The 25,425-nt window shown below is 37.3% G+C and overlaps 2 protein-coding genes across 2 annotated transcripts; one reads left to right on the top strand and one right to left on the bottom strand.

Moving 5' to 3' along the window:
• Window positions 1-20,988: 20,988 nt before the first annotated feature.
• LOC147479584 (tetraketide alpha-pyrone reductase 2-like) lies at window positions 20,989-23,092 on the top strand. The gene is made up of 6 exons (XM_086580562.1): window positions 20,989-21,276; window positions 21,367-21,539; window positions 21,650-21,838; window positions 21,973-22,135; window positions 22,288-22,477; window positions 22,630-23,092. Exons 1-6 carry the CDS (start codon window positions 21,171-21,173, stop codon window positions 22,769-22,771), a joined length of 963 nt encoding a protein of 320 aa, XP_086436688.1. The 5' UTR covers window positions 20,989-21,170; the 3' UTR covers window positions 22,772-23,092.
• LOC147479585 (signal peptidase complex subunit 3B-like) lies at window positions 22,946-25,296 on the bottom strand. The gene is made up of 6 exons (XM_086580563.1): window positions 25,073-25,296; window positions 24,928-24,975; window positions 24,683-24,745; window positions 23,962-24,015; window positions 23,372-23,458; window positions 22,946-23,251 (listed from the first exon to the last, which is right to left on the bottom strand). The coding sequence occupies exons 1-6, from the start codon at window positions 25,199-25,201 to the stop codon at window positions 23,126-23,128; spliced, it is 507 nt and encodes a 168-aa protein (XP_086436689.1). The 5' UTR covers window positions 25,202-25,296; the 3' UTR covers window positions 22,946-23,125.
• Between the last annotated feature and the right edge of the window lie 129 nt (window positions 25,297-25,425).

A 25,425-nucleotide genomic window follows, 5' to 3' on the forward strand; every position in this document is an offset into this window, starting at 1 on the left:
TTGTTTCCGTTTTAGGTTTTGGAAATATTTTGTTTCCAGCAATTGTCTTAAAAAAAAATTTGGCAACTTGTTGATTCATTTTAGAAACTAAAACCCTATATATACTTGATTCATTCTACACTCATAACCCACACATCTCACTTGCATCTCTCACCTTGAACCTCTAAATTTTTCCTTTTGTTTTTCACTTCATCCTGCCCAGAGTACACGGAGCGCGCCCCACGCCCTATATAGGTTACTTCTGAGCGCACCTAGTGCTGAAATGCCTGGAACTCGAGTTAGAAAGGAGCACGACCCGCGCCCTTCAAAGGCCATTTTAGAGCGCACCCCGCGCCCTGACCTTCGCAGCCGCTTTAATTTTTTGATTTTTTGTGAGTTTTTCCAGGGTTGTTTGCAGCACTTCTCGAGTGTTTTTATTGTGATGACATCTCCTACAATCATACCGGAGCAGTCTTTTGAAGATTTGTTCCAAAGCGACACCTATGGTGCTTGGTTTCGTGAGGTGATCATACACGTAGGCTGGGAAACGCTAATGGTAAGACCTGATGAACATTATTCTCCAGCACTTACATCTTATTTTTATGATACTTGTAAGTTCTTTGATAAACCGGATGGAGAACAAGTGTTCGCCATCACCATTGAGGATGAACCAATGGAAATTACTAGGTTCTTGATAACCTTTGTTCTTGGACTTGGTATGCCCACTGAAATACAAGACTCACAGGCCTATTTGGTCGATAATATGTACCTTTATAACTATAAGGATTTGCATGAGCATTATGGGGCAAAAATCTTTCGGATAGAGGACTAAGGGGAATATAATGTCGCCCTTGGTAGCCTGTCCATGAACGTGGGCACTGTTATATTTTGGATCATGCTAAACATTAGAGGGGAATGGCGTTATTCTTCTATGAATGACGAAACTTGTGATATTTTCCTTGCTTTAGCTGGGGGACGTATACCCTATGATATTCCCCAGACTATAATGTCTAGTTTAGCACGAGCCCATAGCATGAGGCATAAGTACCTTCGTATGCCTGTTTTAGTTTGTCGTATTATGCTATATTTCTTCCCTATTTTTTGTGCCCGCTTCACGAATTGGGTTGGGGTCGACGTTGTGAGACCCACCAATTGTATTATTCGATCTTTTCATGCAATAACTTGGCAAGGGTGGAAGATACAACCTCATCAGGTTGCACCTTACACCCCATCCGACCAAGTGGCGCTTAACAAGTTAGCGATCATAGATGATAAATGGCATGAAGCATAGCAAATCATCATGGCATGGCAGGATGCGAAGGAACTTCATTTCTTTATAGAAGAAGAGGAGGATGATGCTTAAACGCTAAAGATAAGGTAAGTTTTTTTTTAGTTTCAGTTAGTGTCTGCTTATGTCCCAAGCAATTTTATTATTGTTAACCCCATAACGGGTGAAACTCATATAGAGTTGCGTCTGTTTTTATTTTTCTATATTAGTATGTTTTAACTTTGTTTTGCAGATGCTCTAAATTTTTCACGCATTTCAATGGTAACTCCTATCCTCATTAATTATTTACTTTGAGGACAAAGCATGTTTTTGTTTGGGGGTGGCATAGAAACACGCGTAAATTAAGGCACCTGTTAGGATATAGATATGTACAATATGCACTTGTTTTCTAGTAAAAAGTTTAAAAATTCAAAAAAAATAATAATAAAAAAAAAAGTTATGTTATACACTTAGGAATATTGATATTGTTTACCCCACGGGTAATAGGTTGAAAGCTAACACAGATGGTGCTTTAGATGACAATGGTCCAGGTCATGGAGGTGTCATTAGAAATAATGAAGGAAGGGTATTGGCTGCGTTCTATGGAAGTGGAGGACTTGTGTCAATTTTATTCCAAGAACTAAAAGCAATAGAGGTATGTATAGAGAGATGTTTGGCAGAAGGCTTTTTAGAAGTTGAAATTGAATCAGACTCCTTAAGAGCCATCAAAGCGATAAATAAAGAAGAGAAACCACCTTGGTACTGTCGAGATGTGATGGCAGCGATTGAAAGGAAGAAAGATGGATTCAGATTCATAACCTTTACTCATGTGTTTCGTGAAGTGAATAGGGTAGCGGATTATTTTGCTAGTTTGCATGGAAATGGTGAATTTTATACGGTTCACTTTGCACATCCATTAGATTTTCCTGTGGAGGAAATTGTAAAAGAGGATGTGAGTGGTAACATCTATGTAAGGAAAAGTTAATTTAATGCAGGTGGGGGTCTGCCTAACCCTAGCTTATTGGAAAAAAAAATATTGATATTGTTTTCTTTCTCTATGCTTTTAATAATCTAGAAGTCTCCCGTTAGCTTTTGCATTAGAATAGTTTTTAGAAACTTAGGTTAATATGTAGGTAATAATCTTTGCATCTTTCTATAAATATATTACATGAGTATCTATGATTGTTTGGCAGTAAGTTTATGAAATTTAGGCTAGAGTACTTATTCTACAAATCCTGTGAGAATATAGCCTAAAGTCTTATATGAGTGAAATATTGATAAATGACACAAGGGAGAAGTAAATTCCGGATAGAGAAATCACACGTCCACTTGCTTGATCACTATACTATATCCTAAGCAAGAATTTAGGCCCTTTTTGGATCAATATAGCCAAAAATTCAAACCTATGAATTATTTTCCGCTAGTCGCCTCTCTGAGCTTTCTTTAGCCTTTCATAAACCACAACTCCTTTACCCTTTTACAAAAACAAAACAAAATTTTAAAAAAAAAACAACCTACCCATTTTAGAACGAGTCTGAGAATAGGATAAGTGAAGAAAAGAGAAGAGAAAAACCTGTGTAAACAAAAATTAATTAGTTGCTTCCGAAAAGAAAAAGAAAAGAAGTTTCCATCCAAAGAAAAGAAAATAAAAATAAAAATAAAAACAAAATAAAAACTCCAAAAATAGAATAAAAGGAGTCAAAAAGCCAAAATAAAAGGCTAAGGATGGAAACAAAGTGTAGAAGTAAAAGAACAAAGGTTTCTCTAGTTAGAGAATATGAAGATTCTATTATCTCAGATTGGTTCTTTTTGAATATCCATTTCCTTCATTCTTAAACCATCACCTAATCCCCACAATACCTAATAAAGACCTCTAGCTCAATTAGGAATAGGTTAGTGTGATAGTAAGTGGCAGATGTGTTTAATCGACTTTGGCTTCCTTGTGTGTCATTGAGATTGTAAGGTAAAGTGTGTCCACTGCACATTGAAGTAGCTAAACTTGAGCGGAAAAATCAATGTTTTTGTGTTGACATTTATGTGAGGATCTACTTAAGGATGCTATTCCAAAGTTTTATAAACGGACCTGTTAGTGCATTTCATAGTATTACTCATTATATTTATGTTTATTCGTAGATGATTTATTATTATGCATATATTAGCTTAGGTTTTGACTTGATTATTCTGTATTTATTGCTAATGAAATGTATAGATTATTGAGACATAAATAAGAAAACAATAGTTTTATTTCTTAGTCGTTGTAGTATAGATGAAGTTTGTAAGTACCTTCACTAGAAAACTCTCACAAGGCTATAACTCGTCCACTAGGGAATTCCTAGTGGTTGAAGGCCTTGTTGCATATAGTCAATGAAATCGCACTCGGTGAAACGAGATTAGTTAGAACTCCATTTTTGGTCACTTATGCTAATTTCTCATATTTGCTTGAGGACAAGCAAAATGCTGTTTGGGGGTGGTTTGATAAGAGCCCAAAACTGTAGTTTTAACCCCCTTAACAATATCGTTTTTGACCAATTATGTGATTAATAAGTAAGAGTAGTTAGTGCTTTTTATCGTGTTCTTATGTATTTCAGGCATTGGAGTCGGATATGTGCAGAAATGCGCCCCTTTTGCGAGATAATGGAGCAAGGGTTGGTTGTTAAGAAGTTCTATGATTAAAGGCCATGATCCAAGGAGAAAAAGCCCATTTAAAGCCCGGTCAAAGCTAAAAAGGCAAAGTCAACGCAGGCCGAAACAGCGCACAAAAGTCAGCAGAACTTTCGAAGGCCATATATTTAAACTCCGACCTCGGAATTGGGCCTACCTTATGTCAAAATGGCCATCTTGGAAAGAGCTTTCCAATAGTCTAAGCCTTAACCTAATCAGAGGAGTAGAAGTGGACAAAAAGGCTATTGAAGTCAAATCTAGCTGAAAACCCCTCTGTGGACTGAAGAAATTAGGTTTTGGGCTCGATTTTTCGGCCCAAAACATGGCTCCTCAGCCCATGCACGAAAAAGTGGATCTTGTCTCCTCCATTTGAAGACACAAGACTTAGCTCTTAAGCATCTAGTTTTTTTAGTTAGCAATTATCCAATAACTTGTTGGAGACCTAGTTTTTACTTCATAGAATTAGTTTTTCCATTCCAATAGATTAGTTAGAACAAAGAATGAATATTATTTATAATCAGATTTAGTTTTATAATAAATTATTAGTTTTTTATTTCAATTTAGTTTATTGATTCAATTTTTATTTAGTTTTAGTTGTTTTAAATTCATAATTAGGTTGTCTTAATTTGATAATTAGTTAATCATCATCTTAGTTCTAAATTATTTTTAAATCTTGTTTTAATTCATTTAGAATCATTATTATTATTGTTAAATTAGATTTATAAGTTTAATCATTTATTCAATAATGGGTTGTTCTATGTGTTCTTGTATTAGAAATGATAATGTAATAATTCAAGGCTAAAACCTCAATTGGAGGGGTTTGAAGAAGCCTTGATGAAAACTTGATTGTTGTTAGCGTAGAATAGTTCGTAATATTCTATTCCATTCTAGAAAGTAATTAGTTCACCATAAGAATGGGTTTGATTGCTTCACATGCTAGTTGTTAGTTGGTAGAGATTACCATGAACAATTAGGGATTAGAAACACCCAATTTTTATGCGAAAGCATTACAATTCGGATTATGACAATTCCTCGCTAGTTGATTAAGTCGAATTAAGGTGGAATCAAATCCCCCTAATTCATTATCATATATTCAATTTAGTATTTCCATATTTTTTAATTATCGCATCTTGATTATTATAATTTCCATTGTTACTCTCATCGACTTTGATAGAACCGATAATCTTAGTTAACGTGAATTCTAAAGAACTAAGAGTGGAATGAACTTTCTATTCCAACTATATTGCAATAGCATCGAGAGTAGAGAACTTTGATAATATTAAGCGTAAGCTAGAAAATAGTTCTAGTTTTACTTGCGGTTGAGTCTCGTTACTTATTCATAGGTAAAAATATCGGTTTTACATTTTATCATTCATCCTTGAGATTCTTCAGAAAAAGTTAGACAGCAAGAAAGAGCAATGGCCGACATAACTCGAAAATGTCATATGGGCACTATGAACCACTACTCGGGCCAGCACAGGCGTATCCCCTTTCTCCCTATGCTTTGGAACCGAAGCCGTCATACCTTATGAAATCACAACGACACAATTCTTACATGCGACATCGATCTCCTTGAAGAAAAACACGACCAAGCAACCCTCCATCTGGCCTGCTACCAACAAATTTTGTGCAAATCATATAACCAGAAGGTACACCCACGACTCTTCCAAATCGGAGACCTGGCCCTCAAACGAACGCTGGAGGACACCAAGCTCGCCCCTAAATGGGAAGGCCCATACATCGTCCACAAAGTCGTTGGCAATGGCTCGTATTGGCTCCAAAAATCCACAGGTGAACTCCTTCCCCGCCCTTGGAATGCTGCCAGGCTCAAGTTATTATATGTTTAAGTAATCAATACTAATTTATCCATACATGCAAGACACATTTCTCAATCACCTTATTGCAGAATTTTCTCCTACTCATTATCGGCAATCCCTTTGAAAAATGCCCACACAATTCAACAATCTATTCGCAAAATGTCACAATTTCTATAGGTCTGCAATCCCTTCGAAAAATGCCCACACATTTCGACAATCTGTTCACAAAATATCACAAGTTCTATAGGTCGGCAATCCATTCGAAAAATGCCCACACAGTTCGACAATCTGTTCGCAAAATATCACAAGTTCTATGGGTCGACAAACCCTTCTAAAAATGTCCCACCAATCATACAGGTCTCAACAGCTCATGAACTCGACTGTTCCCCACAAGATGGGATCAGTCTCAATCTTCACCTGAAGCCTTCTAAATGACTTCTCCACAGAGTCGATCGACTATCATAATCTCAAGTCTTCCAAAGACCTCTCAAGAACTCGATCGTCCTCCACAAGGTAGACTATCACAATCTCAACTCATACAATACGACTTGCAAAGGCTATCCAGAAGATTCATAGTCTCAATTCATAAAATAAGTCCTACAACGACTTTTCAGGGATTCAGCCATTCCTCAACACACTGAGGGCTGCCACCCTTTCTTTTACATTCGTTCAGTCGAACCAGCCGACCACGCGATAACAAGTACTCAACAAACAACAGACAACTTGGACAACTACATTATTCATATACAAGCAGAAATTATTTTATCAAGCACATATAGAAGACACAAAAATTCTCGTATTATTTTCATAACATCATACATCTTTTAGATTACATCTCTCAGATTATATCCCTCATATTACATCTCTCAGATTACAAGTTAGCCCCTCACTTTTTACATACACTGAGGGCTAGTATCGTCGTGATCAAAAGTTAAAGATTCTCCCGCGATCGTCGACATGCATCACCAAGTCTAGCAACGCAAAATGGCCACCTCCCCAAAGCAAGTGAAGACTACGCCTTCATCCCAGACTCAATCGTATCCCGACGATCAAGTATCCCAACAAGCCAGTAGGAAGTGATTCAAAGGCATTATAACACCCCATTTATTTTCTTTATATTTTTCCCTATTTATTAGGGCTTAAAAAGTAATAATAATATTTTTTTTTTTAAAGATAAAGATAAAGATAAAATATGATAAGATAAAAACATGGGAGAGTTAGAAGGGTTTGGTTACAACCGAACTTTCCCTCTTTGTTAGTATTTTTCGGATTTTTGAAATATAAGAGAAAAACAGAGAGACGTACAAGAAAAAAAAACAGAGAGAGAGAGAGAGAGAGAGAGAGAGAGATTGAGAGAGAGAGAGGGCTTGAGAGGGCTTGAAAGAGAAAGGGGCGGAGGAAAATAGCACCTTGAAGTTAGTTTTCGAGTTCGCCGGATTTCGAGTTTGCTACGTAAATAAATGTTTTCGCTTTTCGATTAATTCCGGTAAGTAGTCTAAATCTTTTCTTTACAACTTTATTTGATTGATGAGCATATAACTTCTTTTATTATTTACTTAATTTATTAATTGGAATTTTGGGATGAAAAATTATTAATTTGATCAAAAGAGATAAATGGCGTTCTGAGTTACTAACTCAAGGTTTACTTCTGCTATATCTAGATATTCGTGGGTATGTTGTTGTAGTTGTGGGTGTTATGTAGGCTATTGGTTGCTTTGAAGTATTTCATTATATATGTGAGAAGTTTAGATTTCTTTCGTAAGGCTTTGACTATAGCTACTGTTGGAACTATTAATGAATTGTATGAGTGGTAATGATTGATATGAATGCTATGCATGAGATGGCTACAGGTGCAAACCTTACCGAATACTATTTCAAATAATGATATGTGATCATGAGTATAAATGATTTACTGATGTACATACATTTTATTCCGTTCCATGAATTTATTCAATGTTGTCTCTTTTATTTTGACACACCATATGGTAGAATGGCGCTAGTGAAGTTGTAAGTAATCATTCTACCAATTTCTTGTGGATTTTGAAATTTGAAATTTTGGGTTTACATATATCATTTGCCTTTACCTATATATGGTTACTGTCATACTGAAACGTGGATTGAGGTGGAGATGGTATTTGAATCAATGAATATTGCTTAGTTGGTTTAATTGTTTGAGTTCATACATATAGTTTCATCAAAACTGGAACATTTATACTTATGTCCTGTTTTGGAGCTGATTTTCTTATACTTCGAGCTTAAGTTAGATTTTCCTCTAAACACGAAAAAATAAGGTCTGAAAGTCTTCTTTCTAACCCAATTGACCTCGTTGCATTCTGAGGTTTGTGGATATGGTTACGGTGTTCGGAAGTTAGCATGTCAGAATTTTCTGACTGCAGAAGTCCGGTCTGGTTTGGAATCGAGTTTTCATATAGTTAGGGTCAGATTCAAACTCTTGCCAAAACATAAAAAAGTGAGTGTTCTGAGTCTTCTTTCCAACCCAATTGGCATCGTTGCATTCCGAGGTCTGTGGAGATAGATATAATGTCTGGAAATTTGGTTGACATAAAACAGTACGTTAGAAATCAGTTTATGTGCACTGTGTTCAAGTCCAGTTTTAAAATAATTAGGGTGAAAGTTAGAATTTTTATAAAACTTAAAAGAGTAAGATTTGGAAGTCTGATTTCTATTCCAATTGGCCTCATCACATTCGAAGGCCTATGGAATTAATTATGACATCTGGAAGTTTGACTGGCAGAAAATAGTGTATCAGAAATCAGTTTCTGTGCATTGTGTTCTAACCTAGTTTTCGTACACTTAGAATGAGAATGAGTATTTTTGTAAAACATAAAAAAGTAAGTTATGTGTGTTAGCTTTTCAACACAAAATTCCTCGATGCATTTGGATACTTGTGGAAAGAGTTGTGTCATTCAGAAGATAGTCTGTCAGAAATCCAATTTGCTAAAATTAGGATTTTTACCGTTTTCAACCTAAGTTTTCTTTTAGATAGGCTGAGGTTGGGACTTCGAGTTATACATGAAAAAGTATTTCTACATACTCTAGTTTCTAAATAATCAAGTTACATGTCATTTGGATGAATGTAGGAAAAACTATAGCATTGACAAGTTGGCTAGAAAACCTACCATGTTATCTTTTATGTGCATGAACCTATTTTGGGAAATATGTCTAGTAATGAACTAAGAGTCTCTTAAACTCTTCTTGGGTGTTTTATATAGTGTTTGTAGTCTACTTTTAGACTATGGTTTTATTTGGAACCGACATGATTCATAAAAATCGTTTTGTTTAGAATCAAAAGTAGAGAAATATCCATTTGTGAGTTTTTGGATTTAAAGGTTCATAGTGTATCTCTGAGATATGAAACTTTACGTACATGATTGTGGGAGTATTTGAAACTTATTGTATGTGATTCTATACATAGAAAAAAATATATCGCGATATGGCGAAATATCGACTCCTAAAAGTATGATATATATCGTGGATATTTCCCTTTCTTTGTCGATATTTAACACTGTATGATCTGCAAACTTCGATGATATGTTAACGATATACTGATAAATATCAATATTATCGTGATATTTTGATAAATATCAATTTGGTCGACATTTTCAAACAAATAGAAACGAGGGGTTTCAAACTTCCAATCCATTGAAGAAATCATGAATAACAATTCCATATTTTCTTCCATGTTACAAGTTGAAAACATACTATGGACACTCACCCCAAATTAAAATTGATTCTACTTACTCCCTCTCTTTTATATAAAAATGTTGTCACTATAAAACCATCTCAATTTTCTTCTTTGATTTCACTTCACAGTCTTCCATCTTGCATCTATTTTCTTTGAAACAAGTATTAAGAATGAGAAATAAGAAAGGAGGAAGATGAGCTATAGAAGAAGAAGTTTTTTTTATCTAAAAAACTCTTTTCTAGATAGTAAAGCCTCAAAAAACGACGTGGCTGTAACTTTCTCTCTCTCAATAAAGCATAGTGGGCAATTTCCCACGTCTTGTTATTAGTTAACAAAGTCAACATATCGTGGATATTTTGAATTTAGTAGGTTATCGCGAATTTATCGACGATATGTACAGTTTTTACATGAGATAATATCCTTGACATATCCTCGACAAAATCATATCTTTTCTTAAATACTCGATAAATATCGTGATATATCGCGATATTTTGTACTATGTTTCTATATAGTATAAATTGTTGTTTTCCTTAAAGGTACATACAAGGATGTTGATATTTATTGGTTAAAAGCTATGTAAGGCTTGATTCTAATCTTGAAAGATTAGATACGTAGGCAGCCTTATGTACAGGTGCAACCACTATATTATATATTAGCTTTTGTGATAACTATATGTGTATAATGTTATCATTTAATTGTGTACGTGATTGTGGTTGTTTGAATTGTATTTGATTGATGACCATTCGTGTTGCGTTCCATGATATTTAAATGTGTGATTGATTTGCATTGATGCGTGAAAATAACTATGCACGTGTGATCAATTATTGTGTATGATTAATGCTAGTACAATGATAAGTGAGCTGAGAATAATATTTTCAACAAGTCGACCACACCTTTAGAACTCTCCACGCCTCAGGATTTGGTAATGATATATTATAACTTGAGATGTCATGTGATAGGAAGGTATTCATTGAATGTGTCATGAATGACCTGTTAGTGTTATGATAGGTATTCCTTGAATGTGGCGGGAATGACCCAAGGTATTCATTGGATGTGCCATGAATGACCCAAGGTATTCATTGAATGTGCCATGAATGACCTGAGATATTGAATACCCATAAGAGGTTGTGATTATGCGAATGGAAAGCCCAGAGATGGCTATGACTCACAAGTTATGAGTTTGCAAGATGTAAATATGTTCTTGGAGGCGATATCCCCGCTTGGGACATATGTCTTGTAGTGGTAGTACTCGGTGTGAGAGAGGCACACGGGTATGTGTGATTTGACAAATGTGTGAAGTGCAAATTGTGGAGTAGGAACTAAAGCTGAGGTCAGTAAATAAGTGATTAATAAACAAGATGCATTGTGGAATTGAGCATACTAAAAGTATATGAATTTGTGTGATGTTATAGATGTGAAGTGTGACTGTGAATAATATTAGTGAATGTTGGTGATCTTTTATGTGATTGCGAAATGACTATAACTTGATATGTTATTATGAAAATATTAATGACTTGTGATAGTCTGAGATCTATGGTTATGCACACAGAAACTTTATGACGTAATGATGTCATGTGAATGACTACCATTGATATAGGTATTATGATAAGTGGTATTCCCCGAATATGCGAGAAGAACCAAGTTATATAAATTAGACTTAAATGTCTTAAATGAGGTTTGATTAAGAATGGAAATTTGACTGGCTAAGATAAATCATTTTATTGTGATGTCTAACTCTGTTTTGCAGGAGGGTAGGATCTATTAATCTTTTATGTAGGGACGTAAATATCCTACCCTACGACGACGTGTTGGCTTAAAAGTAAGGTGTATTAAACTCATATTTAATTAGGTTATCATATGTGCATTTACTAAGTGGTATTTATGTTGTGAGTTATTTTGGAAAGTGAAATGATGAGTACTGTTATATGAGATTCTTGAAATTATATATTGGGAGTAAAATCTTACTTAGGAAGAAACTACATGCCGTTTTGAGAAACATAACTAACTTGTCTTCCAAGTTGAAATGATTGTAATAATATATTCCTTTATTTGAAATATTGAACATATTGTTTTTATATTTAGTCTTACTCATACCAGCAAATTCAATTTGCTGACCCATATTTGCTTTGTTTTGCAACGTGGGTGTGTTCTTGGAAACATAGATGGTGGAGTGTAGTGGATGAGGACACATGATTTGGATTTTCTCTTGGAGTCTTTTGGTTTAAGTTTTTCTGAAGTGTACGGTTTTGTTTTTGAGACAGATATAATAAAGTTTGTTAGTTTCTTTGTAGTTTTATAATGTGATTGAAGGATTGTTCCTTTTGGTTTTAAATTTGATCTTAGATTTTAATATCGTGGTTGATAATAGGCTATTAGGGTTTCGTTTCATCCTAAGTTTTCAGATGATTGAATAGGGTGACGATTGAGATATTTATATCTTGGATAATTCCCTATTTTAAATTTTCTAGAAATTTGGGATGTGACAGGCATAAACAAGTGAAAGTCGCTGCTAGCTTCGGTCAACTCTCTCTAACCTTGAGACCGACCCAAGGAAACTAGGGATAATAACACAACCCGCTCGAGGCAAATTACTAGGAGCCATGAAGTCATCTCCATGCCCGAAAACGCCATCACACTAGACAAGGTGTCGCCAAAACCAAGACATCCATCCCCTGCCGGTGTCCCTCTGATTTGCTCCCAAAGCACACCGGCAGTTGTCAAGACAAAACTTCTAAACAACCGAGTCAAGATAACCTACTGAAGCCGGCATTCCACTAACGACCCAGCCACAATAAGGCCATCTCTTCCCTGATCGCTCCAAACCTTCCCCTACACAACCGCAGCCTCGCTTTATTTGAAGAACCATACACCATACATCAAGACAACTGTATGCCCCCCCCCCCCGAACGGAGTTCCCTCGGGGGATGTAGTCGGGCATCATTTCCCGAAACCACCCATTCCTAACCACAACCCCTATAGGGGTCGAGCAGAATATCACCTACCAACACCACGAGTTCGCTACACATTCGCAACTCTCCCTCCACAATCACCACCACCACCTGCATCAAGCCAAACAATTCCCTCCACCACCCCTTCCACCAACAAACCACCATCTCCCGGCCCAGAAACCAAAAAACCCCCCACCACCTGATACAAACTCCCACCGGCATAATCACAACGCCATTTCTTTTTCTTCCTCATCTCTCAACAGCACTACAAATAAACTACTACAACAACTACATTACCAACACCTCAACACTGGTCACATTACAAGTCCAAGAACTCCACACAGAAACTGGACAAAAGACAAAACATGAGAACAAAAGAATAAAACACAGCAGCAAATTTTGGCAAAATTTCTCCAAGTATACAAATGACAATGACTTTAGATACCACTTTATATAGGCAAGCTCGCTATCCTCCCAACCCTCCAATCTACATCAGCCTCAAGGGCCACAATTTTAACAAAATGTGTGCAAAATCTCAACCACATATGTCAAGTCCAATTTTCTTGATTTTCATATCTCAACATGCCATCTATGACCCTCTCCTCTCATATGACACCTCGCAAACCTGGCTTGATAAGTCAAGTCTAACGTAACTCCAGCATTTAACAACTGCAGGTTTCAAAGTGACAATTCCACTTCCCAAAACAGCAACGTCCAAGAAGGACTAAATATGTTTCACCCACAAATGTGGTAAAGTGACAAGGTTACCTTTTCTACTTACATTCTTTATGCTTACAAGCTAACATGATATGCAGATCACAAGAAGACAAAACAACAATCGCAATATACATTCGAAAGCAATAAGCAATTCAAGTGCTCCCTGCAAAGAGCTATACTGGACCTCACCCAGTGGAAAATGACTCGCTATTTCTACCATGGAACAAGAAACAAGCAAGACGAGCAGCACAAGGCATACTCTATTGTATCACTTAAAGCCACACCAACCTCACTAACACTCGCCAAATACACAATAAAATCAAGAAGGAACAAGCACCGCACCACCATCAGCCATTATCCTCTCGCCAGCCACATCAACCGCTTCAGTTGCTTGCACTTCAATCACAATCGACACTACAGCACTCGTCCCCAAGTGGAACATTTGAGTCTACTATAACTTTTCATTTCCATGTATCAGCGACTGCATCCACAACTGCGACAGAGGACACCTCCGCATCACCATCTCGATCGTCCTCTTCATCATCATCATCATTGCATCATCATCACTTTGGGAAATGGCAGCAATCTCCGCACCAGGCGCCGGCACTAATTTCCCTTATGCTAGATAGCTAGCCAGACGATTCCACTTCGAGGTGCACCTTTCCGCTAGCTTCTGGTACTTGTGCCCGTCCCCCCTCGCAAACCAGCTCCCTTTTCAAACGCTCCAGCTCTAACGTTTGCTCATCGAACATCTTCTTTAACTCTCCATGCAACATTTTCTCATTATCATACTGAAATTTCACTTCATCTAACTCTTTCAACGCACGCATCTTCGCTGCTTTAGTTGCATGCAAATCCCCGAGAACAATGGCATCCATAGCTTCCACCTCTTCAAAACGCGCCCTCAAGTCATCAATCTTAGTTAATTTCGATTGCATCTCCCTATTAGATAAAGCCGAAACATAAGAAAGCACTTCCAGTTGTTGCACGTAGAGCATATTATACACCAACACAACACGTCAAGAAATAGTTAAACCTAATAAAGCATACAAAATGACTCGTACAAATAGTTGAAGAATGAACACTTACCCAGTACGCGCTCACCGGACTTTGTTCTCGCAACTTTATAGTAGTCATCCTCTCCACCAACTTCCGATCAGCATCTAGCATAATCGAATCAACTAAGCATCTCGCTATCGGCGCTTGGTTATAGGCTGTGTCCGTGCGCCTCACACGACTCATCCTACGACCCTCCACAAACACAGCCTTCCCAACATAATCCTCCTCTCTATCTTTTGGCAGCCTAGGCACTGGCCTACTAGGACCACTCGCCCACTCGCTAGCAGATACACGACTAACATCAACCACCTTCTTTGAAGGCACTGCACATACACTGCCATTTCCATACCAGCCTCACCACCACTCGGCACCAACACTCCCAGCTCACTCATCCCGGTCACAATAGACACTTCACCACCACTCACAACAGGGCTCCTAGTCGCCTCAATGACTCCACCAGCGCCCTCGCCTCCAATCAAATCTACAACCTTCGTCCCTCCCAGCTTCACAAAGGCGATCTTCATTGACCCCGGTTTTGACTTCTTACGACTTCCCCTAGACAACTCTGCACAAGCCACACCCCTTCCTCTTGTCCCCGACACCACCATCCATCTCTTCAACCAAATCCCTTATCAAAATCACCGACCGTCTGTTATGACTCCTCGCACGGTCTTTCTTCTCGTCCTTCTTCTCGAGTGCAACAATCGACCACCGTTAGTCGAAACAGTCAGCAATCGTCAGCAACAAACACTTCTTTTCCTCCCTTCCCAAGCCAGCTGAAACCCTCTATCTTACCACACCGCTACGATGATGGCACTGTAAACTTTGGAATCTCTACAAAACACAAACACATATCAGAAACCTTCAAACCCAAAACAAAAACATGTACAAACATCAACCACCCACTCTTACCTTCATTATTACACCGATAATGGTTCGAACCACTACCAGCTTTGCAAAACAAACTTGTAATAAGAACCAGATACTCCCACCACGCTTCCCGATTCGATAAATCCATCAACTCTGACGCACCCACCCTCAAGCTTAGGGCACACGTCAACACTGTCCTATCCTTCGACCAATTCCCATTGACATACATATACTCCAAAATATCCTTTAGAGTAATCCCACAACCTTGCGTCTCATTCAACAAATCAAAAACCTTCAAATACCTCTAGCTATTACTAGTAAACTGGTAAGGACTCTTCTTACAAAAATTCAAAAACTCGACTGTTAGCTTTGTGAAAGGAATTCTCAACCCAGCCATCATCTGCCCAGTACTCACCACTACTGTCGGCATTAGCAGCTCGTACTCAGGACGTCTACAAGCCGGATAATCCTTTCACAGGTCAGCAATCACCCTAAACTTCAACTTTTCTAACCCCATCATCTCTCTCACTATGTGTTCCAGCGACTCCACACTACATGAGCCACGATGAACTTTCCCAGCCAGTGACGTCCCACAACTCCCTGGGCACCACTCACGCGACTGCCCGATTCAGTTCTATCCTCGCTACTCTCACTACCCTCCTCTCAAGTCGGCGACGATTGTTCCATATCCAACAATTATTTTGTACACACGCTACCTCCACACTTCACCAACTACAACACTTCCTCCAGACAAACACTTCCTTCCTCACTCAACACCTCTTCTTCTCCTACATAAGTGACATCAAAGCTATCACTGCTACTATTCAAATCACACCCAAAAATCCACCCATAACTACCTACCATCTTACCAATCCGTACAACAAAAAAGACCTATCTTTTTCATCACCACTTTGGTAACATACTCCTACCCTCCCCAACATAAACAAAATAAACAAACCAAAACAAATTTAAGAACGTACCTGGTACCGTACAGATCGAAATGCTCGCCAAAGATACTCTTGCTAAATCTTCAATACAGGCCTCTACACCGATAGTCGGACGTTTTTTCTTTTTTCTTTTTTACAAAACAGCAAACAAATACTCTATCCACCAACTTTTTTCCTCTTATATACCACAACCAGACAATCCCCATCCGTTCGATCCCCAAACCGCTATAACCTATCAACGCTCCATATAATGTGACCTTTCGCCTACTCTCTTTTGAGTGCCAGTTTTCATACCATCAACACAATCAACGGTTCAATTCGCACGATTTTCATCCAACGATCCTCTGTCATTACGGCATATACAACACTTACCTCACATTTCATCCGGGCCACGAACCTACCTTGAGCTCTACAACCGTCTCTTCATATGCAAAACAATCATAACCGCAGTAGTTATTACTTCAGACCAGCCCACTTCACTTTTCGTAACCGTTGCATCACATGCCTTCAGGTCTTTTACCTTATTTTTTTTCTTTTTCTCATCAACACGCTCTTTTCAAGAACATGCTAACAAGAGAGGGCTTTGTAAGGGACATTCCATCAGTCACGTGATGTGCACGCACAACGACTCCCCCCAGCATAACGCGACTCCTAGACTTACATACACTCGGCAACACTCGCACACTCATCAACATTCGCATACTTAGCGGATCGGTGACTCGTCACTTGACTTTATCATGACATCATCACCTGCTACTATCATCATTATCAGCTTATCCTTAAACATCTTTTTTGTCGTAATACATGCATCATTACAGCCACACACCATCATTACGGAGAACACCATCATTACATCCTATGCCAACTCAGCTAGACCTATACAACTGCTATCCATACGCCTCTCATAGGCACATGTCATTTATCTCAACTACACACCTGTACTCATCAGTACACGTGTCGCACCCGATGCTCATTCTCAATGACTATAAAAGCCATCATTCAAAGCTACGTGTGGCTTGATTCCAGTCTCACTAACACAGTGCTGGATACGTAGGCATCTTTTTACATATGAAAAGCAGCCATTAATACTACTCAAAAACCATCCCCTCTTGATTATCTACACCTAAGAGCTAAGAATTAACTAATAATCCTTTATGTAAATTAAATTTAGACATTTATAGGATCCCTTCATGACGTGTGATGATTTAAACATTTTAGAAGCCAAAAAAAAAGTGATTTCCAAGTAGTGTGGCTAAACAGCTTGTCAAGAATTTCTGAATTTAAACGAAATATTCCCAATCTGAATCCAAAAGTTTCACCACAACCTGTGAGTATGCGGAACTACTGGAGTTCGAGGTAAGTTAAGAACCAAAGATTTTATGCATATACAAATTACATGCCCCTCTGACTTATTCTAGATTTCCACACGTCAAGTCCTTGTTTAAAATTAGTGCACTTCCGACTTCCGAGTACAAAGTGCATGGTGACATGGACAAGGACCAAAATATCACCGATATATCGATTTTTGAAGTGTCCAATATAGATATATTGTGATATATCGGATGTATATATTGACACATTTTGTATCTGAATCCGATATATATCGACTGATATATCCGATATAGATTGTTGACTCTGTTGACTTTGACCAATTTTTGACTGATTTTTATTAATATATCAACGATATAATTGACGATATTTGCTTATATATCGACATACAAAACAAAATTTTGACCAATAAACAAAAAAATATATATTCATCGATATATCCGATACATATCGGTTTTTGGAAAATCCAATATATCGCCAAAATATATATTTGGCCGGGGTTATATGAAGCATGCTCGTTTCAAAGAACTTGATATTTCAGCAGATAAGTTACACTAAGTTTCAACTTTCAATCCTTGATATATGGTACAGGGTCGTCCTTATTTTTGTAACTAGATCGGATGGTCCTTGCAAGTTACAAACTTACAATTGGACAACAAAGCAAGAAACACGTTTGTTGCACCGGGAATAATGAATAACTAGTATTTTGCGTGACACATCTGTCACTGAAGAGTACAAAACCCAAGTTAAGTTCATGGATAGTGCGGAATACATGAAGCCCAAAATGTTTTTTTATTTTTTTTATTTGTAAATTATAAATAAATAAATATATAGTTAAGGGAGGGATTCTAAAAACATATTTTTTAAAAACACATAAACAAACTCAAAATAATTAGTGTATTTATAAGTTTTAGATTAGTCTAATTTTTTGTAGATATGATCTCCTAACTATTTTAAATATTGTCATAAAAAATTATTTAAATCCAAAACTTGTAATCCTATACCATCAAATGTACTCGACAAATTAAGAATTGTGGACCGTTCATTTTCACGATTCTTGATACTATATTTGGCAAGTTTAGAAATTTTTTATTTTTTTTTTTTTTTTTTTTGTATGACAATATTTAGAATAGTTAGAATAAGATATCTACAAAAAAAAAATTAGACTAATTTGAAACTTATAAATGTCCTAATGATTTTGGACTTTTTTAAGTGTTTTTTTAAAAACCCTTCCAGTTAGTTAAATTTACTTTTCCAACCAAGAAACTGGGCCTCGAACCCTAATTTTTGTCCAAGTAGGTCTATCTTGCAGATAAGCGCTATTATATGTCAGTACTCAAACTATTGCAGTACGTGCAACTGTGTAAGCCAGAAATGAGTCAAACCCGAGTCGATCCCGAATAGATTGGTACTGGAGCCGAGCCTAATCGACCTTGCATGTAAAGGCTAAAGTAGTTTTCAAAACAACCTTAAAATATGTTCAGGCTCGGCTCATAATATAACACGAGTCAAGTTCGATCAAGCCGAAAAAGAGTCGTGCCCCAAAGGTGAGCTGCTTAGAGCTCAACTAGTTTCCAATTAAGATGAATGCCCTATTGCCACTAACGGGAAGTGAGACGCTCCTTATTCTCATACAACATGCATATTTAACATGCAGCATTCATATCTCAAATAATCACGATCACAATGAATGAACTGGTAGTTCATGTTCAAATTATGCAACTTAATTACTTAAGTATATAAGGTGGCCAACTACCAAGCCAAACCGTTCCCTCCATATGAGCACTTAGGGGAGAGACGAAGTGTGGTAGTATTATTTTATTTTTTTTGTTAAAGGGTAATTTTGATTATAATTGAAAAAATGTACAAAGAGAGAGATGCCACCAAGCTTTAGTCCTTGTTGCCAGTATACATCCTTGTCGAGCACTTGTCTCCACTGAGAAATTAATATCCTTCCAAGTATGAGTGATGTTCAACTATTCCACTTTACTCTTTGTTTTGTGCCATGCACTCTTGATTCTCCAGTGGATTTCATCAAACTGAAAAGCATTAACTGCCGCTTTTGATTGGGATTTAACCCATATATTCCTCAATCCCATACTGGTGGCTTGTGTAACTCCCTCAAGAATAGTTTGGCAGTTAGCATTATGGGTTGTATCGACGCCTATTCCTCCAGCCCCAACACCATGAACCCTCCCAGTATGATCTCTGCAGACAAATCCCCATCCTGCGATACCAAGACTATATGCTCTGTTTGGTTCGATGGAAGCAAGTGCAAATAGCAAATGAGTACAATTACATTGTAATGCACGACAAGAAATTGCAATGACAATTCACTTTACCTGTTTGGTTAGAGTAGTGCAAAAGCACCCTATATTTTTTTCATCTTCTTCACAAATACATAACTAAATAACCAGATGATTTTCTTCTCTCCATAATTTCAAATTCTAAATACACACTTTAAGATTAAAACAAATCTTTAAATGCTGAACAATTTTTTTTAAGATCTCATCCATAAAAACTACCTAAATTTTTTTTTTTTTCAATTTTTTATCTAATTTCAACAGAGATTCAACAAAATTAGTTGATTTGAGTTGGTTTAAATCTTGATAGAGGGGAGAGGGGAGAGAGGAGAAATTGAGATGAAAAAACTAAATTTTTATTTTTCTTACTAGTGGCAGCTACAAAAGAGGAGGAAGTTACTAAAAAAAAGCTGAGAGAGAGATTGCAAATAGTTACGCTATTTTTTTGGCTGCAACAAGTTGCTTCCTAACCTATTTATACGGTGCACATGAGTGCAACTTATTTGCATAACTGCCACTTTGTATTAGTGGGCCAAACACTAGTAAATGGGTAGTTAGTTGGAAATGGGTGCAAATGCATCCCATTACAGTGAACCAAACAGAGCATATAGGACTATATCTTATACTTTCAGGTGCACTAACTTTTAACACTCCAATGGTTAATAGAAGCCAGTAATACTAGAGTCAAATGAATAGATGGGTGCTGACTTTGAATTAGGTAGTATTACAAAATCCTACACTAAATCCCCCCTCCGCGTCTCGGTCCTTAGTCGTTGAAGGTATGTACTATGTACCATGTTCACTGACAATTCAAGTGATGACTCATGACACCACCAGAGAACGAGTTTATTCCGACTTTGTTCCACACTCCAAAACAGTGTGGATGTTCCACCTCCCTAGTTAGAATCCACCATTAAATTGGATCTTCCATTCTTGACTTTAATTTTTCGTTTTATCAAAAATCAAATCCACGAACTACATATTGTGACGGAGACACTTATTGGATCTTCCATTCTTGACTTTAATTTCTCGTTTTATCAAAAATCAAATCCACGAACTCCATATTGTTTCTGCATAGCTTAGAATACGATATATTTTTTCCCCCGATAATAATAGCTTAGAATACGATATGACAATAACAAACTTCCTCTTATTAAGAATCCAAAATATCAGCAGCATATCCGGCCTGTAATTCTGTATATATTCCACTGGATATCGATATCTTGAGATATTAAATGTCTCCATGTGCCGTTTTCGGAAAGCCTAAAGCTTATGAGTTATGAGAAACAAAAACTTCCTTCTCACAACCTTTGTCACATAACCTATGTTACAAGCGATAATCTTATCAGTTAATATAACAATTAACATGAGGAAAGAGTGCCAGTGTCCCACTGGCATTCTAACAAATTGTTTAATTGCAATTCCAAAATCACAAGAATGACACAACCCAACAACTTCTCCACTGCCCTCATTTATATGAAGCACTCGTGAGTTCACTCACATAACAGTATAACACTAAACTTGAAGGTCGAGAAAGAGAATATAGTGGTAGAAACTAGACACAGAGATGCCAGAGTATTGTGTAACAGGTGGAACTGGATTCATAGCATCTTACATAGTGAAAGCATTGCTTGAAAAGGGGTCCACTGTTAGGGCAACTGTGCGGAACCCAGGTCTGTTTTCAGTCTCCTCTTCTTATCCTTCTTCTGCAATGAATAAACAAAATAACTAGATCTGATGAAGGAACTTCCTAATTTTTTTAGGGGACATGGAAAAGGTTAACTTCCTTTTAGAAATGAATGGGGCCAAGGAAAGACTGAAGCTCGTAAAAGCTGATCTCTTGGAGGATGGTAGCTTCAATGACGCCGTACAAGGTGTAGATGGAGTCTTTCATACAGCATCTCCAGTTCTCGTTCCCTACGACACTAACATCCATGCAAGTAGTTTAACAGACACAACTTTAACTTTGTTGATTGTTGAAGAAAATTATTCAATTCAACTAACTACTCAGTAGTCAAGATGACTGAAACATTGTTGGCATTACAGGCAACTTTGATCGATCCATGTATTAAGGGAACCATAAATGTCCTGAGGTCCTGCTCCAAAGCAAGATCGGTGAAGCGGGTTGTCCTCACCTCTTCTTGTTCTTCCATAAGATATCGCAATGACGTCGAGCAAGTCTCCCCTCTTAATGAGTCTCACTGGAGCGACCCTGAGTACTGTAAACACAATAATGTACTTGTATTTCTCAGAATACTAATTATTGGAAAACCATATTGCATATATATGATGCACAAGCACTTCACAGTTTGTAATCTTAGAAACTTAGGAAGGAATCGGCTGACAGAGTCATCTGAACTCCTATGCAGCTGTGGTATGCGTACGCAAAGACATTAGGTGAGAAGGAGGCTTGGCGACTAGCAAAGGAGTTAGGAATCGATCTAGTGGTGGTGAACCCATCTTTTGTAGTAGGTCCCTTGATTTCTCCACAACCAACCAGCACACTCCTCATGATACTGGCAATTATAAAAGGTTTGAATCTCATTCTGTCTATCATCTGCAATAACCAGACAGATCTACAAACACACCTGAACAAAGGAACAACTGAAAAACTGAACTAGATAACATGATGAGTGGTGATCCTTTTTCTTAGATATAATCGACTACGCCAATTTCTTGATCAGGTCTTCGAGGCGAAATTCCAAATACAACATTAGGCTTTGTACACATTGATGATGTGGTTGCTGCACACATTATAGCCATGGAAGAGAGCAGAGCAGCAGGGAGGATTATATGTTCGAGCTCAGTCACTCACTGGTCAGAGATCATTAAGATGCTAAAGGCCAAATATCCATCCTACCCATTTGAAGAGAAGTGAGGAAAAAACATAGATTGCAGTACCAGCACCTTTCTTTTCACTAATAACTGTACCCTAACTGTATTCTTTTACTTTTCACGTTTCATCTTTTTTGGATCAGTACCTATAACTGTATTGTTACTAAATGGATTGGGAAATTGTATTGTAGGTGTGGCAGCCTCAAAGGAGACGATACCCCACATAGCATGGACACAAGCAAAATCAATGAATTGGGGCACCCTTCTTTCAAAACTCTTCCTCAAATGTACGACGACTGCATCAAGAGCTTTCAAAAAAAGGGATTTCTGTGAGACCACCACTTCACCTGACATCTTGATGAAGAATTGAAGATGTGCTTGCTGCACAGATAGAACCTCATTTTCCTAATAGTGATGATTGTAGCAGCAGTAGTAAAGCTATAGTAAGGCTTCCCAAAGAGTAATAGACGTATTACTAATATAGTAGTAGCACCCAGCAGTTGAGCATAATAAGAACAAAGCACAAAAGTTTAGTTTTCACAGAGAATAATATCTCATGTATTGCAATTCAAAATCTGGCATTCACAAGAAACTGAATGCACAACTGTATGCAACCTTGAGTGTGTATCAAAAAAAAAAATCATTGCAAAGAAATAACTTAGCTGTTTAGAACATTAGCAGGTCAAATCATGTGTATGCTTCAGGTAAATGGAACTCAGACATTACTATATTTTCCTCAATCATCCTGCCTACTCTGGGCATGATGTACCAGTGGATAACAAGTTTGATCTGCTTACCACGGAGGTTACTTCCCTGAATCCACAAAAAAGGAAAAAACTAAATAAAAAAAAATATAAAAAAGAAAAAAAAAATACTTATGACATACTACATTGACAGATAATGACACAGTTTAAGGACTTCCACAGAAATTACCTGATCAATTAAGGGATACTTAGTGACAGCCTGTCTTACAAGTTTTGCCTGCTCTTTTTCCAATATAATATGGTCCCACAGAGAGATCTGTACTAAAAATAGTTGGGTGGGGAGGTTAATAACATGAATGCATAAATCAAACAACTTTTGCCGAAACTTTCTAAATTCTGAACGAAATAACTAAAATTATGACAACTACATTACTGAAATCACCGGATTTCCTACCACCACCACCCTAACATTTGGTCATTCTTTTTGTTACCACATCTATTCACACAACAGAAGAAATATTCGGCTTTGGGAAACCTTGAAGAAAATGGTAGTGGCCAAGATTTAAGTTCTATCAACTCTACCAATACAGATCATCTGCCCATGAGCACTAGGAATGTTAGAGTCCAATGAGTAACGAGAACTTGGAAATTGCTCTCAGAATTAGTGAGAGATAATTAGAATGTCGTGATAGTATTAATTCAAGAACATTTTTTTATGCGTATCAAGAATATCTGGGTAAGTCGAAAGGATAAGTTCACCAATATAAATAATCATTGTGACAAACCATATAGATAAAAGTGGGGAAGAAGAAACCTGACCTGATTCAGGGAGTTCTTATCAGTTTGATACTCAGCTGCTATAAAGACAAAAACCTGGACCAGAAAAAGAGTGAGTTAATACCTTGTTATTGGACATCAGGCAAACACTATCTCAATGAAATTTTATCTTCAAGCTGACCAGAACATATAGAATGAACTTCTTCATTGAATGTCTTACAACTCATAGCATAATATAGAGATACATGCACCTATACCCTAGTCCCTTTCTCAACCCAAACAATAGAAGCTCGAGTTCAAGAAACAGAAATGATTCAGAACCTCTTCTGATAAACCTTTTTAAGCTTAAATTGGTGTGGCTCTTATATGATTAAAAGTTTTCAAGCATGGAGTGGGTCACACACTGAACAAAGTGAATCACACAAGTGAACTTACTGGTACTCGTGTTTCCAAAGTTAAAATGTACCACTAAAGAAATATAAATAAATAAATATGCATGTTGAGGCAAGTTTAATTGCACAAGTGTAAAACATTATTTGGCAACAATACTTCTTGGTAGTATTGAGATATATACTTTATACATTCATTTTCTTATTTTCTCTTTCTTTCTATGTTCCCCCAGCATCTGCTTAAAAAGCTTACTTTATAATTCTTAAGCATTCAAAAGTTAATAAACAGATAAATTTAGCTAAACTCTGAAGTGCATGACGAAGGGAGTGAGTAAAAGAAATATATCTTCCTATATTACAACCACAATATATACCTGCTTTGTGTTCCACGTAAAAGCTGATTGCAAATCCATAGAGACATTGAAGGTTAGGCTGACCTGTGATAACATAATAGTCAACATCCAGTCGCAGATGTACATTAAAATAGACTCACACTTGATTAGCAAACTAATGCCACGGATCAAGCCAACCAAAACAGTGTTATTCACCATACTATAAATATTCACACGGAGGACCAATTATGTAAAGTAAAATATCAATTCGCTTAGAAACATTTGACCTCGTCATTCCCATTTAGCTGCTTCCGGAACCGGTTTATTTTCAAGACCTGAAAATAAATAATAGTATCACACGGATTCCAGAATTACTACATCAGAAACAACAGATTAACGTAAGATGAAAAATAAAAATGTTTGTTTGGTTACCTGAATGTGAGCATTAACAGATGATGGGGCATTTAAGTTGTCTGAAAGAGAAGCGAGCGTGCAAAGTATAGCGAGAAGAAAACCGGATAAAGTTAGTACAGTGTTGAAACGATACGCAAACGAATGCATTTTTTTTTAGACAGAAAGGCGGTTGGAATATTTGACTGTATAGCGGTTGAGCTGTCTCTTTCTTTCGCTTTCGTTTTCACTTTTCAGCAGGGGTGGAACTCGGTCGGGTTGGGTCGGGTTGAGACATAACCGGAGTTTCAAATGTTTTAACCCGAACTCGGGACCAAGTCCTACTCGATCCTTCAATTCAATAATGGTCAGCTGAAGCCCTCGCTCTAGCCCAC

This window comes from Coptis chinensis, chromosome 8 (assembly GCF_015680905.1).
Source record: "Coptis chinensis isolate HL-2020 chromosome 8, ASM1568090v1, whole genome shotgun sequence".
Lineage (NCBI taxonomy): Eukaryota > Viridiplantae > Streptophyta > Magnoliopsida > Ranunculales > Ranunculaceae > Coptis > Coptis chinensis.